The sequence below is a fragment of the Podarcis pityusensis genome (assembly GCF_964106645.2).
Source record: "Podarcis pityusensis genome assembly, chromosome: 2".
Taxonomy (NCBI): Eukaryota; Metazoa; Chordata; class Lepidosauria; order Squamata; family Lacertidae; genus Podarcis; species Podarcis pityusensis.
The window spans coordinates 78,773,211-78,790,277 of NC_138029.1; the positions used below are offsets into that span (position 1 = coordinate 78,773,211).

Consider the following 17,067-nt stretch of genomic DNA (forward strand, 5'->3'; position numbering starts at 1 on the left):
AGAGGCCTTTTTATTCGCTTCAGGAACATCAGCAAGTCCTGTTCTCCAATTATATATTGGCTGCCAGGCCAGTTCCAAGGATAATTCAGGTTCTTAGTTCTTTAAGCCAGGCAAACCCTCCTGTTGGGCAGCGTCAGGCAGCCGATACTGGGAGTAGGCAACAGTGGTGCAGTGCTGAAGAACAAAGATGTGTGGGTGCCATGGCCTGCCCTGCATCCTTTAAGCTGACCTGCTGCCTTTAGGTATGGTGGAGCACACTGACACATCAGTGCTGAAGTAAGATTCAGGACCGCAGTGCCTCAGTGACCGCCTCTCCCCATATGAACCAACCTGGACCCTACAATCATCATCATCATCATCTGAGGCCCTTCTTTGTGTACCCCCTTTTCTACAGTGGCTCCCAACTTGCGGAATGTGTCTCCAAGAAGGCTCACCTAGCGCCTTCATTACATTTCTTAGGTACCAGGCAAAAACATTCCTCTTCTCGCAGGCCTTTGGATAATTAAGAAATTTATGCCCTTTTAAACTCTGGGTTTTTGTTTGTTACTACGTTGTGTATTTTTATGTTTTTATATTGTAATCCTCAGATGAAGGCTGGTATAGAAATTTAATAAATAATATAAATAAACAAACAACCAGTTCAGTTGGCCTTTTTGTGTGGAAAGGGGGGGGTAGGGGGAAAACCCCCATCTTGTCTGCCTCAGGCAGAAAAATGTCTTTGGCAAACTTTTCCCAAAGTAGATTGAGTTTCCATGTTCTCCCATATGATTCTGCCCAGTCTCTGATCGTCTGGGGCCATTTTGTGTTCCCTGCAGTCTTCAGAGGTGTATTTAGTTAGTGGCAACATGCAAGAGTTCCTTTTCTCTCTTATGTCATTCTGTTTTCATTTGAATGCTTTTCTGTTTTAGTGATCATTTGATTTCTCTGCTAATTACGCTTTTTTCAGTTGGATCCCAGTTTTAATAACTGTGAGCTGCTTTGGGCTTTTCTAGTTGTCTGGAGTAAGTGGGTTGTACATTTTATTTCTAATATACACCTTATGTTTAGATGTTCATCTCCACAGATTGGGATAAAATGTGATTTGGGGCCACTCGAGGAGTTTAGTAGCTCAGTAAGGGTTTGAATGTAGGTCAGATCCATCATTCCTTTGATTTGCATTACTTGATTCCCATTTAAGAACCTCAAGAAACTGAGCTTTTAAAGTAAGGCAGTGCTAAAAAAAGAAAGAAATAGCTGCCACTAGCAACAATGCCAGTCAACTGCTTCATTATGAAACTGATTACAGAGCTTAATCTGCACTCATGTGTTGGCTTCAGAATGTAAAGTATGCTAGAATTTATTTTATAGATTGCTACTCTATAAAGTTATCAGCTGCACAATAAAATATTCTATCATCCAAAGACTCACTTTTATGGCACGTTCTAGTGAAATCTGGATTGTTGTAATCAGGATTGACTGGCAGTACTTTTCAATATATTCTAGAACAGCCAATATCTTTTTTCTTTTTTGCAACGTTGTCACTAGACTGACATGGGACACCTTTGAAATTACAGTAGTAACTTCATATAACTGTAGTTCTCCACTACTCAAACTTTTAACAATTTGCCACTTACGATGAGTGGGATTTTGCTGTCTCAAACAACGTTTCTATTCTTCAACACAGTTATTTTTCTCTGGTGAGGCAGGTTGTCCAAAAGCCGTTGGATGGGAGAAAAACCAAAAAGGAGGTATGGGCCCAAGAATGGTCAATCTGAGCGAGTGCATGGACCCGAAAAGGTACGTACCGTTACAAGGCTTCACACTCTGAAAGGCAGCTTTGCAAGATAAGAAATACAAGTTGGGAATGCCACTTAAGTACCTGAGGAAGCCAGCTCTTAGCATTATGGACTCATTCACTATTTATTCACTGTCTACAGAATTGTTTTTATTTTTTCCTAAAGAATCTCTTGGCCGTTAGGTTACTCTGTGTACTTACTTATCAATACCCATTTCTTTGACAGTTTGAGGACTCTCGGTTCTTGATTATCTTGTAGATTGCAGTCTTCCTAACTACGGAAGCCTCTGGATGTGAAAAAGGAGTACAGTGGTACCTCTGGTTACGTACTTAATTTGTTCCGGAGGTTCGTTCTTAACCTGAACTGTTCTTAACCTGAAGCACCACTTTAGCTAATGGGGCCTCCCGCTGCTGCTGTGCCTCTACTGTGCAATTTCTGTTCTCATCCTGAAGCAAAGTTCTTAACCCGAGGTACTATTTCTGGGTTAGCGGAGTCTGTAACATGAAGCGTATGTAACCTGAAGTGTATGTAACCCGAGGTACCACTGTACAGTAGAACCTCTACTCACGTGCATGATCTGTTCCGAAGGCCTGTCCTTGTGGCGAAACGGGTCAATAGTAGAAGTGTCGTTGTGTGCAGGCGCATTCGGCGGCAGCCCGCTTCTGCACATGTGCAGACGGTGGCGGCCGCTTCTGTGCGTGTGCAAACGGCAGAAGCTGCTTGTGTGCGAATCGCAGCAAACCCGTTGTTTACTTCCGGGTTTGCCGCAGACACGACTTGGAACGGGCCTAAGTAGAGCAGGACGTAAGTAGGACGTACCTACGGGACCGCCTCTCCTGGTATGCCCCACGGGGAGCCTCAAGGTCCATAAATAGCAACACCCTAGTGGTCCCGGGCCCTAAGGAAGTTAGATTGGCTTCAACCAGAGCCAGGGCCTTTTCAACACTGGCTCCGGCCTGGTGGAACGCTCTGTCTCATGAAACCAGGGCCCTGCAAGATCTGATTTCTTTCCGCAGGGCCTGTAAGACAGAGTTGTTCCGCCTGGCCTTTGGCTTGGAGCCAGTTTGATTCCCTCCCCCTCTTTCTTTTTTCTTTTTCCTTTCTCCTCCTGCGATGAGGCTGCATTTTAATATTTTAATGTTTCAATACTTTTATTGTTGTATTTTAATCTTGTTTTTAAGTTGTATTCATTCAACTTGTTTTTATTATTGCTTGTTAGCCGCCCTGAGCCCGGCCTTGGCTGGGGAGGGCGGGGTATAAATAAAAATTATTATTATTACTGTATATTAGCAAGGGAGCTATGTGCAACAGCTGCGCTGGTGGCTTTCAAATGCCAATGAATCCATTCCACAATTGTTACAGAGGATTCTGGGTACATTCAACTCACATTGGGCACTGGCGAGGCATATTTTTACTTAATCAGTGTCTTCCATGAGCTATGGGGCACCTTAGAGCACACACAGCACAATCCTTGGGCCACATCCTGCCCGCGAGCACACGGTGGACGTGCTCTGTTTCAGCGAGGCTTGTTTGCCATTACTGATTGAAGGATGCCAGGTTGAGCTGAGTTCCCATAACAACATCTATTACATTCTGCTGATTAAGTTTTATGAGTCTTGTGCAAAGAACCATGTAGGAAATGCAATCTGGCTTTAGGAACAGCAAATCTCTCATCATTTGTTACCTTCCTCCCTTGTATTTGGGGCTCTGAGGCATCAATTGCAGCTTCCCTTGAGAGTCAGATTGGAAATTTAACCCAGAGCCAGAAGACCACAGTTAACTACTTGTTTATTACATTGACTTAAAGGAACATAATTTGCATAACATAACAGACGCCAAGCTGCAGGTCATGAAAAGGTTGGTCGTTTTACAGCATTTAAATTTTGAAATTGTTTCCTGCTAGTAAAGAGAAACTTTCATCAGCCTCCCGAAACTGTGCACAGAGAGAATTATAGAAATGCCAAAAGATGAAAGGCTTTCCCCTCATGGTTCATTGTTTCTGATCTTTCAGCAATGTTACCAATGCATTTTCAAGTTTTTCTTCCTCCCTTCCTAGATAGTGAGATTTAAAGCCTTCTTTTTAAATTAAAGTTGTGGGTTCTTGGGAGACTTGAGGTTTTGTAGACTGATCTTTCAGCAATGTTACCAATGCATTTTCAAGTTTTTCTTCCTCCCTTCCTAGATAGTGAGATTTAAAGCCTTCTTTTTAAATTAAAGTTGTGGGTTCTTGGGAGACTTGAGGTTTTGTTCTATTTTATTTTATTTTATAGGTTAGCTGAATCATCGGTGGATCTTAACCTTAAATTGATGTGTTGGCGGTTAGTGCCTACTCTTGACCTGGAGAAAGTTGTGTCTGTGAAGTGTCTTCTCCTAGGAGCTGGTACGCTGGGTTGTAGTGTAGCCAGAACTTTGATGGCAAGTACTGAAGTTACTCCACATATTCAAACGCTGTCCCATTATTTTGTATCAGTATCTATGAAGCAAAATAGGTGTCCAATAAGAGTCCTTCTTTCTTCCTCCTGTTCATGGGATTCTCTCTTTGACAGCCCCTACCCTGGAGGCTCAAAAGTGTGCTCACACAAGAGCCAGTGTGGTGTAGTGGTTAAGAGCGGTAGTCTCGTAATCTGGGGAACCGGGTTCGCGTCTCCGCTCCTCCACATGCAGCTGCTGGGTGACCTTGGGCCAGTCACGCTTCTCTGACGTCTCTCAGCCCCACTCACCTCACAGAGTGTTTGTTGTGGGGGAGGAAGGGAAAGGAGATTGTTAGCCGCTTTGAGACTCCTTAGGCTAGTGATTAAGCGGGATATCAAATCCAAACTCTTCTTGTTAACATGCAGGAAGCAGGCTGGGCCATCGTATCCTTCGCAATGAAAGGTACAAAATTTGCCAAACTATACCTTAACAAATGAACACTATCTAATTAAGGTGCATATAACCCTTCTTCAGGGGTTTGGAAGGGAAATGGTTTCTATCAGTTGGCTGCATCATTATTTTTTTTAGTGGCGTAGTGCAGCTTGTGAAATAATCAACCTGAGTCCTGAGTAAAAGCCTGGGATTAACAGAAATAAAACATAAACTGTGATTAGTGCATATATTCCATTCTGCTCTTCTATTTTACTTTTGCTATTAGTTGAAATAGCATAATTGTTCTCAAAATGTGAGATGGATTTCTCTGAGGAGTTATCGAATATGAAATGAGCACACTACTGACCACACTTAGTGTGTGTCTGGAGGATGGCAACACAAGAACGGGCCTTTTCTGTGGTGGCTCCCTGTTTGTGGAACGCTCTCCCCAGGGAGGCTTGCCTGGGGCCTTCATTACATATCTTTAGGCACAAGGCAAAAACGTTTATAACTAGGCCTTTGGCCAATTAACATTCTACGGCCTTTTAAATGTGTTTGTGGGAGAAGGGTTATTGGTTTGTTTTTGTATATCATGTATTGTGTGTTCTCATTTTGTAATTTTTTTGTTGTGAATCACCCTGTGTCTTTGGATAAAGGGCGGTATACAAATTTAACAAATAAAAAGTATAAAAAAAATAGATTAGTGGTAATTCTTGCCTTACTCAAAGAACTATTTCATTGCTTGTGGTTTTCTACTCAGGGATGGGGAGTCAGGAAGATCACATTTGTGGACAACGCAAAGATTTCTTATTCCAACCCTGTGCGGCAACCACTCTATGAATTTGAAGACTGCCTCGGGGGTGGGAAGTCCAAAGCACTTGCAGCAGCAGACAGGCTCCAAAAAATATTCCCAGGAGTGGTGAGTAAAATGCATTGAGATGTGATTTAATGATCAAAACACTTTATTAGTTTCAATAACGGCCTAGGATTTCTTCTCATGCCCATTCTTCAAAAGTGAACTAACCCACAAGGAAATAATTCTGATGTTACGGTGACTGACTAGCTTTGACAGCTAGTCATTTACACGAAGAAAGAACTGAAATTAAACCTGCTTGAAGCAATCAAAATAAAAACGAGGCACAAAGGAAGAGTTTAGGAAAAGTAAACTGAGCACTATTTAGCTGTACTTAGTTCTTCATCAAAATGAAGTGACAGAGGGAAAGTGTCATTTAGCACAGAGTGTTATTCACACAGCCATAAAAATAATCTCTACCACCATACCATTTATAGCAAATACAGGGTATATCTGCCTTATTAGAGACCCTTACTTGGAATGCATGCAATTGGAGACTGATAATTCTAATTATATTTGCTTGAGAGTAGACATACCAGCTTATTATTTCAGACAGCAATTGCAGGAAAAAAATATTACATGTTGGCGGAATCCAGTTGATCTTTCTAGTACAACTGCTGCAACGAAGGCATCTGCTAATTGCTTCTTCAAGCGCACGCACCCCCCCAAAAAAAGATAAGTTGGGGACTCAGGAACTGTCTAGGACAGATTTTGGGGTACAGGGCTGCAGCTGAGAGGGGAATTGGCAAGAATAGCATGCCTCCCCGTTAACTGGTGTCTCTCCTTGGACCGAAAGCCTTTTAAACCAATCATCAGCTTTCCTCAGAGAAAACCTGGTACTGGAGTGTTAAACCAGGATGCCATGCAGCATGAAGTAGAAAATTCAGCACCTTCCTAAATTATATTTATTTGTATATTTACATTTCTAACTCGCCCTTTATCAGAACATTATATTAGGATGAGGTCCAACCACATAAGCAGTAGGCAGCTATGGAAAGATGGAAGAAAACTAACCCTACAGGTGTTGTCTGAAAGACTGTGCTGTGTATTTTGGGTTGTATTCAGTACTGCGTGCACTAAGTTCTGCCCTTCCTCTGCTCTCCCTGTCTGCTGCCAAAATCTACTCTCAAGGATCCCCAATCCTTTGGAGTAGATTTTGGGGGTGCACACGGGGCTGGAGAGGAGAGGGAAGCTCCATTATGCAAGTGGAAACCGGTTGCACAAGCTGAACTGTTGGACACAAGGCTTTATATAAACATTTCTGCCCCATCAGTTCACTCCTCTGGGCAGCAAGAACAATAAAATGAATAATAAAACCAGTCATAATTAGGCTCTGTCTGCACTAGACATATGGAAACTGTTTCGATTTAACAGTTTCATTATTGGTTTTTATTGCAGTTGGAGCTTTTTAATTAGTCTCACAACTGTCTCACTTATACAAAATATTTCTCCATTCTCAATTATTGACAGCTTTTACTAAACGGAACTAAATTTCTCAGCCTTGTGAATCCTCCAACTAACTCCCTGTGCATAGGTTTTGGTGTGTAATCAACAGCCTTCATATTTGGGCTCTGACTGCTCCATTTTTGAGGGACTACATATTGTAACTTCCCTAAATCTCCTAATCATGGTTGGAGTATTAGGAGTATGCTGTGGGCTTAGGTGTTCCCCTTTCATGCTCTGAATTCTGGTAATGGCCTTTGACTGGCCTTGACTGCCCAGGGGTCCTTTACCTTTTTTAAAAAACCTTACTCAAACATCTCAGCCACACTAAACGCCTCCCACCCCCCACTTGTGTGGGCAACAATCCTTAGTAGATCCACTTTGCCCATCTTTCAGAAGCACTGTGTTGGATACAACCACCTGTGGTTTTTTAAAGGTACTATTTCACGCTACTGAAAGATTCACTGCGATTTGAAATAATGTTTTTCTTATGCCATCTGCTGGTCAATAAGCTCAACTACATAACAAATCTGAGCTTTGTATTAACAATACAGTATCTTATATGCAGTCTTAGGTCCCCCTGTGTTTTTAACTGTGTTATTTTAAAATTAAACCCATTTGCCTGTTGGTACACACAAATAACAAGGTTATTTTTGAAATACTATTTTCTTTTAACTAGCAAATCAGAGAGTGCTTTGTGTACTGAAATACCGTTTTGACATGTACCCCATGTAATTCACTGGACCTGAGTATGGATGCTGCTGGTGTACCTCCCAGCCCATTCATTGCTCAGCAGCTTCCCTGGCCAAGCTGACAGAGGAGCTCTTGGGGGTGGTTTTGGAGAATTTCTTCACCGTGGTGCTATGGTGGCCTCAAGTGTGCTGTGACAGCAGGGCTGGTCTCTGCCTCCAGATGAAATAATCCATGTTATGATGATTAAAATGGTTCTATCCTCCTCAGTATTGCAATTTTGCTGGAGCCTGCTGGTGCCTGCTGGCTTAATTACATGAAATAACCAAACATATTAACAAGTGGGTTTACCTAATTATGGTTAAAAGTTGTATTCTGTGTGAAAATATGTGTGTTACTCTTTTCTTTCTGCTTCATTTTTTAGAATGCTGAAGGTTTTAATATGAGTATCCCAATGCCGGGTCACCCAGTAAATTTTTCTGACGTCACCTTGGAGCAGGCCCGCAAGGATGTGACACAACTGGAGGAGCTCATTGATGCCCATGATGTCATCTTTTTGTTAATGGACACCAGGGAAAGCCGGTGGCTTCCTGCTGTTATTGCAGCCAGCAAGAGAAAGGTATCCTACTTCATTAGTATCCCAGAGGCCATGATGTAAGTAGCGCATTGTAGTCTGTGGTGGCCATTCAAAAGCATTTGCAGTTGCTGTTTTAACACAAATCAAACCCTTCAACTGCAAACATTTCCCAATGACTTAATGCTCTTAGCTATCTTCTGCTTGGAATCTCCCTCAGACTGAAACAGCTTAGTTGTTAGTGTTAGTGTAACATGCTCAGTTCCATTTGCGCATTATTATAATCACATTTCTGGCTGGCCTTTATGGCAAGACCCTGTGTATATACCCTAATATTTTGAAGGGGAGTGGTATCCAGGAATATATCTCTGCATACTTGCCTGGCAAAGGATAATGTGGATTGTATTGTATTAAAATATATAGCTTAGAGTTTTGATCTGGTCTTCTGCTGCTTCTGGTTTTTTTTCTCTTTTAATTTTGTTTTCATAACTTTAATTTGGCTTGTAAAAATTGAATAAATATTAATAATTTCTTAAGGTATTTATGTACTTTTGCTTATAACCTAAGGGTAACTCTAGTCTGTTGAACACTAAGAATGCTGGCAACTGTATTTGATCTGTCAGGTTGTGGCTATTAGTTTCTGTCTTCAGCAGTTTTTACCACTTACTTAGAAAAGAAAAGAAGCTTACATGTGTTTGTGGGAATAGCTACTGAAGACCTGTAGAATTATCTGCTTGTTTTTTCAGTCTGTAGAAGTACTAGAGGTGGAAATCATCAAGCTGAAATAAAAATAGTTTACAAGCTATGTATATGATAATTTTGAAGTGAAACCTGTGTACTGTCAGATGAAATGATGTAATGAAATTATCAGAGTATATAACTACTGTACTTTTTGTTCTTGTTCTAAACTTTGTTGAAATAGCAAGATATGGGCAAGATCCCAAAGTAGATAACAGGATGGGCTCTAAACCTCTCTCTCTCTCTCTCTCTCTCTCTCTCTCTCTCTCTCTCTTTTGCCTTGGGTTTGTGAACTCATCTTAAGTCAAGGTATAGAAGCGAGGTTGGAAAACAGGGATCTAGCCATGGACTTGTATCCAACTATCCCACAACAGTTGCAACCAGTGATGCCAGTCAGTGGAATGGGGAGAGAAGCAAGCCATTTTGGTTGCTTTCCCCTGTCTCCCTGCAGTAGTTGCTTTCCTCCCATCTGGTCTAGCACATCCCCCAGCCCTCTGTAGTATATTTCGGGCAGGCATGAAGGTGGCAGGGAGGGAAGGGGAGTTGCTGAGAATGACTTCGCTCCCTTTTCTACTTACGGAAGCCTTCAGTCAGCTGAACGATACCATTGGACACAACTCATAGTTTCCAATCTGGGTTTGTACATAGTTTTCTGTTTGGATTTACACAGAATAACTATGGCTTCCAGCAAGCCAGGGAGGGAGGAAAGGAATCGCAGTGCATGAAGGTGATGAGGGAATATGTGCATCCAAGGCTCCTTCATGTAGCACAGGGGCAACCAATGTGTTCTCCAGATGTTGTTGGCCTCCAGCTCCCATCATCCCCGATCACTGGACATCCTGGCTGCGGCGGATAAGAGTTAGAGTCAAAAGCACCTGGATGCCACGTTGGCTACCCATGATGTAGTAGCATTATCAATAACTTATTTCGTCTATCAGTAACTTATTTTGTAAACAACATTTACAATATATTGTCATATTTCTGTAAATTTTACCCCACAATAAATAGGTTTTCGCTTGTTCACCTGCATTTTATTTGATTACCACTTTCTATGCTTTTCATTGTTTTGTACAGCTGGTAATCAATGCTGCCCTGGGATTTGACACCTTTGTTGTGATGAGACATGGACTGAAGAAGCCAAAGCATCAAGAGGTGGGCGATTCTCCCTGCAATAATCCTTCAGCTTCAGCCGATCTTCTGGGATCATCGCTCTTTTCAAATATCCCTGGTTACAAACTTGGTTGCTACTTCTGCAATGACGTCGTGGCACCGGGAGATGTAAGTATAATTGATGTGAATTGCAACTTATTGTGTTATTGTATTTTATAGTTCTTGATTTTTAATACAATCTGTCTCTGCAACCTTTCAGTGTGTTTTTATTATTATCATTAAGAATATCACTTTAAAATCATTATATATATATATATATATATATATATATATATTCCCCTGAGAGCACAGTGGTCCATTTGTTAGCATTCGTTTTAAAAGATAGCCTTTAAAACGTTTTGCGCAATTATGCAGATAAAAAGAACTTGAAAGTATAACATTGTGAGAGCTGCCTTCCTTTGTAGTCCACCAGGGATCGGACATTAGATCAGCAGTGCACAGTCAGTCGACCAGGATTAGCCATGATAGCAGGAGCCCTTGCTGTGGAATTAATGGTATCCATTTTGCAGCACCCAGAAGGGTAAGTCATAATTGTGTGGGTGGAGTCCTGTTTTCACAAAACATTAATAAAATTAATTAATCAAAATAATAATTCTAGATTGTTAATAAATGGAATTAATTAACTGAATACATCTCCTTCCCCCCACTTTTTTTGTTAGTGGCTATGCCATTGCCAGCAGTAGTGATGACAGAATGAATGAACCTCCCACCTCTCTTGGGCTTGTGCCACATCAGGTTAGTAAACCAAAAATAAACGCCGTTGGCTTGCTATGTCCTGATATAGAAATGTGTGAAATAGACCCACTTGGCATATAACACTGAACCCATGGCTAAGCATGAGTATGCGACCATGACAATACTCATAGTAAAAATTCTGGTTTCTTTGCACCTCCTTTGAACTGGCTTCTGTGCCACCTGGAGCTAGGCCATGAGTTGCCTTGCCAGTGCGAATCCAGGTTGGGATGTGGTATGTCTCCCCTGGGGGATGTGGGTGGCGCTGTGGGTTAAACCACAGAGCCTAGGACTTGCTAATCAGAAGGTTGGCGGTTTGAATCCCCGCGACGGGGTGAGCTCCTATTGCTCGGTCCCTTCTCCTGCCAACCTAGTAGTTCGAAAGCACATCAAAGTGCAAGTAGATAAATAGGTACCGCTCCGGCGGGAAGGTAAACTGCGTTTCTATGCGCTGCTCTGGTTCGTCAGAAGCGGCTTAGTCGTGCTGACCACATGACCCGGAAGCTGTACGCCGGCTCCCTCGGCCAATAAAGCGAGCTGAGCGCCGCAACCCCAGAGTCGGTCACGACTGGACTTAATGGTCAGGGGTCCCTTTACCTTTACCTTTTTATGTCTCCCCTGGAAGTAGTGAAAGGAGAGGGGATGTGGTCTGTGGAGGGTTCTGAGGGCTAGGGCTGCCTTTGAGCCTGAGGTTCACCCCACCCCCTTACAAAAGATTATATCCAGCTAAATTATTGCACAAGGAGAATAAATGTTGCCTCTGCAATATAACGTCTTCCTCCTCCTTTGCCTTATTTTAGCCCCCTCAGCTGTCCCTAAATCTGCTTCAGAGGGTTGGAAGACACGCCCCACAAAGCAGATTTGAAGAGCGTTGAGGTGGAGGGTTAAGTTCTGCTGCAATTTCAGGAGACGTTCTGGGCTTGCAATGGTTTAGTTGGATGTAACCCAATATTGTTAACTAGTTAAATCCACTTGCTATGACATCCAGCGACCTGTTTATGCAAGAGCTTTCCTTTTTAATTATTGGTAATTGAACTGATTATTATACTAAGACTAGTTTTTGGGGTTTTTAAAAGTGCAATTACTATTGGGTTTTTTAAGTCACCAGTGGATGCTGCCTCTTAAGTGACCCTGACAATTCTCCTCTTACTTGTTAGTGCTGTTAACGTTCTCAAAACTACCCTTTTGCTCTTTTCAGCAAGGAAATAGATTGAGATAAGACTAGCTTGTAAAAGCTAAGTTGTACAAAGTGCTAAGAAATCATCAGGGTTTGTTTGTGTGTGTGTGCTTTCAAGAGTTGATTGTACAATGATGCATAGTTGCACTGCAATATGTTATCCTTTATGGTCATTTTTTTCCTTTTCCCTCATTGTTTTCACAAATGCTTTCCTGCTGGCTAAGAAGATGTAATACTATCCCACTTCTGTTTGCTGATACCGTATCCATTTAGAATTAGGAGGGAGAGATTTCTTTGGGCCAGAGCTCTCTCTTATGCTTATCTGAATCAGGGCAAATTTAGGTGGTGGACCAGAAGCTAATTAATTTGATCTTTTCCTCTCATAGTAGTATTTTTCTTCTTGTCCTTTAAGGTCTTCTTGCTGTGAAGCAGTCCTCTTCTCTGAATGTTTCACAAACTGGATAGAAATGCACATAATTATATCACAAAAATTATTAGTAAAATTATTTCCTTTTTAGAAGAGAATTTCTTAAGGGTTGTAACTCTGAACCGTCTGTGGCAGCGATTTGATTTTATTATTTGTTTGTTTGTTTGTTTCATTTGTTTATATTCTTTATTCATTTATTTCATTTATATCCCACTTTTTCCTCCAAAGAGCTCAAGATGGCATCCATGGTTCTCCACCTTCCCCCTTCATTTAATGCCCAGTACAACCCTGTGGTGTAGGTTAGGTGGAGAAGCACTGAGCAGCCCAGAGCCACCCAGCTTCAAAGCTTCATGCCTGAACAAGGATTTGAACCCTTATCCCCCAGGTTGTTGTCCCACACTCTAACCATGACATCGCAATGGCCTGGATGGGTTTTAATTTAGTATTTAATTTTTCTTTTTCTTACTACATGCCCTCTTCAACATCTTAATATCAGCTCAGTTTGTTCTTTGCCCACAGTTTTTGCTTCAGAATAAAATACCCACTGTTGTTTTGATAATTATTTTTTTTTTAAGATTACAAAGCAAAGTAGATAATAGTTTATTTAAAGAACCAGTTCAATAATTTTGTTTCCTTTAAAGACACTTCAAAATTAAAAGGGGTCATCCCTCTTGCACTGGTCATATTGGTGCAGGGTTAGATGTAGGTAACATAAACAGTAGCAATATATCAAATACCGTGATTGAAGTAAGAAGGCATATGCCAAATTCATATAGGCTGATTTTCTGAATATATACTTTAACGCAGTCATGTTCAGTCTGTTACTATTTATATAAGTATTTATATTTATATTTATATAAGCATATTCTTAAAATAAGCTGGTTTATATAATAGTAGAAGAATCTGAGCAAGGATACCATAATTTAAACAACAATGGACATGTAACTAGTGAGTTTGGGAAGGTACTACAGTTTGCATCATGCAGTTAAAAGATTCAAAGATCGTTACCCCCCCCCCCCAAAAAAAAGACATTTAGAATTGAAGTGTTTGATCCTTTACTCATAGGATAGGAAAAGATTTACAAGGATTTGATAGATCTGTGGATGCTGTATTCACAATCAGAGTAGCAATTGAACTACTGTAAACAAATACCTGTAAGAACTGGTCCTGTGCTCCATTCTGGATTAATGATTCTGCTCAATCATGGTTTGTTTTTTTTAAAGAAAATGAAACCATGCTTTTAAGAACACACAGATGTCAGCCACAAAACTCTTGCTTCAGTGCGATTACTGTTTTAGCCACTGAGGAGGAAAGAGATAAAACTAAGAAAGGTGATCCCTTTTATTGGTCTACAGGATCACATTACCTTCTTTGTTTCTCCTGAAGGGCTTATTAAAGCTGGCTGGCTGACTGGAAATTTCAGTTGCACACAAAACTTCTGTAATACACAGAATTGGTTAGTATCAAGCAGCAGGAAACAGAAGTGTGTGCACCTTTTCCATTTCAGAATGGCTGCAGAGCAAGAACCCGAACAATACATTCAGTAGCAACAGTCGTCATGCTTTCTTCTTTTCTCTCAATTGTTGCTTGCTGCAGTCAAGAAGTTCCAACTCCAGGTGGTGCTGTTTCTGTATACAGTGAGATAAATGTGCATGCTAGTCCTCCTACGTGCACAACCAAAACATATCATGTGCCAAGTCAGTTTCAGCAGAAAGGCCTGCTGAAGTCTGTGTACTTGTGCCACAAATAATGGGCATCTTGGCTATACTTTCTTCAAAAGATGGTGCTTGCAAAACTCAGCCAGCACAATATTAATATCATATTGCTGCCTATCTCTTTGACTTGCAGATTCGAGGGTTTTTATCAAGATTTGATAACGTCCTTCCCGTCAGCCTGGCTTTTGACAAATGCACTGCCTGTTCTCCCAGAGTAAGTTTGGTTTTTAATGTAAACTGTTTTTTCCTCAAAACAATGCTTCCGCTTTGTCACTGTTTCGTTTTTTTACATGCAAGCCTTTCCCTTGTTTATTTTGAGATGTGTACTTTATGTCACTGTTGAGCATTGTGCTACTAACTAAACCTTTCTTAGCCAATATAATCTTAAATAATTTTCTACCCTCCTTTAAATATGGAATTTCCAAGTCAATTGTCTTAAATAAAACACCTCTCTTTTACCTGTACAAGGCGGTGAATAATATCTTCATTTTTTAGCTCTGCGTTGAATGAAAATAACCCTGCTGTAGTTACCATTGTTACAGGCAGTCATTTAAATTTTTTATAAAAAAATGTTTATATATATATATACACACACACACACACACACACACACACACACACACACACAGAGTGGTACCTTGGGTTAAGTACTTAATTCGTTCTGGAGGTCCGTTCTTAACCTGAAACTGTTCTTAAGCTGAAGTACCGCTTTAGCTAATGGGGCATCCTGCTGCTGCCGCCACGCCACCAGAGCACGATTTCTGTTCTCACCCTGAAGCAAAGTTCTTAACCCGAGGTAATATTTCTGGGTTAGTGGAGTCTGTAACCTGAAGCGTATGTAACCCAAGGTACCACTGTATATGTATCTTTCACAAAGTCTTTCTAATGGAGGTGAGTCCAGCTGTCAATGGAGGTGACCTGCCTCATTACCATCATCTCTCCTCCTTCCAAAGCCAGAATTTGTGGTGGCAAGTGGGAGTGCGGAAGGCAGGAAGACCAAAAGTAGCCAGAGTCAAAGCCAGTGCTAACCAGAACCAACTAATTCTATTTTGAAGCCACCTTCCTCCCCGCTGAGGCAATACTTGTAGGAGAAAGAAGCTGACAGGCCGTGCAACCCCCCTGGATTGTTTGCAAGCAAGAACGCAGACAGGTGGGGCCTGGCTGAGAGCAGGATGAGATTGTTGGTGCTCCCTTCACCCTAATACACTCAGATCCATGGTGCATCACTCTTTTTATTTTATAGAAGTGTGTGTCTTCACTGGCCCTTCTCCCACTTCCATGTCTCAGTTGATGTAACATGTACCTTCTTCCACTCCTTTCCAGTGATTGATAGTGCTTGAAGCTAAGTAATAATTGTCAAGTTTGTTGTTAAGCCACTTTGGATAAGCTTAGGAATGTGGAAACCTCTGTAGCATGGATCCTTTCCTTATCACTCTGGAAATGGCAGACATTGAATATTGGTTGGAAAGAGCCCATCCCATAGCTTCTTTCCCTGCTCATTTTGTTCTAGTTCCCAGGAGAGCAAATGTTAGTGTGGAAGGGAGCTCTAATGGACTCCCCTTGGTCCTATTCTTCTGTTGTTTCTGGAAAAACATGGGGGAGATCATGCAGTATGGCAATTTCTGCACTTCTAAGATATTCTCCAAAGATGCCCGGAATCTGTTTGCTGAACACTTTCCCCTGTTGGCCTAGCCTCAAGCTCAGGGTGAAAATGAAAATCGGTACTAGCCAAAATATTTTTCTGTCTGAGGTGGAACCCAAAAGCACTACTCACTTGCTAGGGCTAATACAGTGGTACCTCGGGTTAAGTACTTAATTCGTTCCGGAGGTCTGTTCTTAACCTGAAACTGTTCTTAACCTGAAGCACTACTTTAGCTAATGGGGCCTCCCACTGCCACCGCGCCACTGCTGGGCAATTTCTGTTCTCATCCTGAAGCAAACTTCTTAACCTGAGGTACTATTTCTGGGTTAGCGGAGTCTGTAACCTGAAGTGTATGTAACCTGAAGCGTATGTAACCTGAGGTACCACTGTACTTTTATTATTTATACCCTGCCCATCTGGGTGGGTTTCCTCAGCCACTCTGGGCAGCTTCCAACAAAGATTAAAAATACATTAAAACATCAGTCATTAAAAACTTCCCTAAATAGGGCTGCCTTCAGATGTTTTATAAATGTCAGAAAGTTGTTTATCTCTTTGACGTCTGATGGGAGGGCATTCCAGGGGCGGTCACCACTACCGAGAAGGCCCTCTGCCTGGTTCCCTGTAACCTCACTTCTCTCAGGGAGGGAACCGCCAGAAGGCCCTCAGTGCTGGATCTCAGTGTCTGGGCAGGACGATGGGGGTGGAGACACTCCTTCAGGTATGCTGGGCCGATGCCGTTTTTTAAAATCTTATTGCAACTTTCAGGTATCAATTTCTGCCTTTATCTATCACTCGCTCCTTCTGATTGTGCCCCCAAAAGAGGCTGATTGACCCTTACAGCTGGCTGGCCCCAGATGAACTCTTTAGCTGCCCCGTATTCATTTTCTCCTCTCACGCCCGGAAGCCCATTCCTTTGCTTCTTCCTTAATCCTTCTCTATCATACTTTGGCAAAATAAATGACACATACATGCTAACCAGAGTACACTATGCAAACATGCACCAGTGTAATGAATTATTCTCATTATTTGGCTTCTTCTTACTCAGAAGTTTGACATTTAGTGTAGACTAAATCAAACATACGTTCACAATCAGCCTTTGAGGCCTTCTCAGTTCTACAGCAGTTTTCTGGGGTAAGTCCATGTTTAAGCAATCACCTTGACTGGGATATATTGCTGTGAATGCTGAGTAGGTCTGACTCATAATCTGGCTCGCACATTAAGTGCTATTATTTCAGTCATGCCAGATTCATTGCCGGCATTTCTCTTTAATTCCAGAAAACAACAGCA

At 41.6% G+C, this 17,067-nt stretch overlaps 1 protein-coding gene across 3 annotated transcripts in view; it reads left to right on the forward strand.

Moving 5' to 3' along the window:
* Window positions 1-17,067, forward strand: part of ATG7 (autophagy related 7) — a 99,365-nt gene that overhangs the window by 9,032 nt on the left and 73,266 nt on the right. For all 3 annotated transcript variants that reach the window (XM_080994190.1, XM_080994192.1, XM_080994191.1), the window contains exons 9-16: window positions 1,686-1,776; window positions 4,046-4,190; window positions 5,380-5,538; window positions 8,030-8,224; window positions 9,992-10,195; window positions 10,492-10,607; window positions 10,747-10,822; window positions 14,272-14,352. In XM_080994190.1, coding sequence (XP_080850316.1) covers window positions 1,686-1,776; window positions 4,046-4,190; window positions 5,380-5,538; window positions 8,030-8,224; window positions 9,992-10,195; window positions 10,492-10,607; window positions 10,747-10,822; window positions 14,272-14,352 — 1,067 coding nt within the window. The remainder of the gene's footprint in view (window positions 1-1,685; window positions 1,777-4,045; window positions 4,191-5,379; window positions 5,539-8,029; window positions 8,225-9,991; window positions 10,196-10,491; window positions 10,608-10,746; window positions 10,823-14,271; window positions 14,353-17,067) is intronic.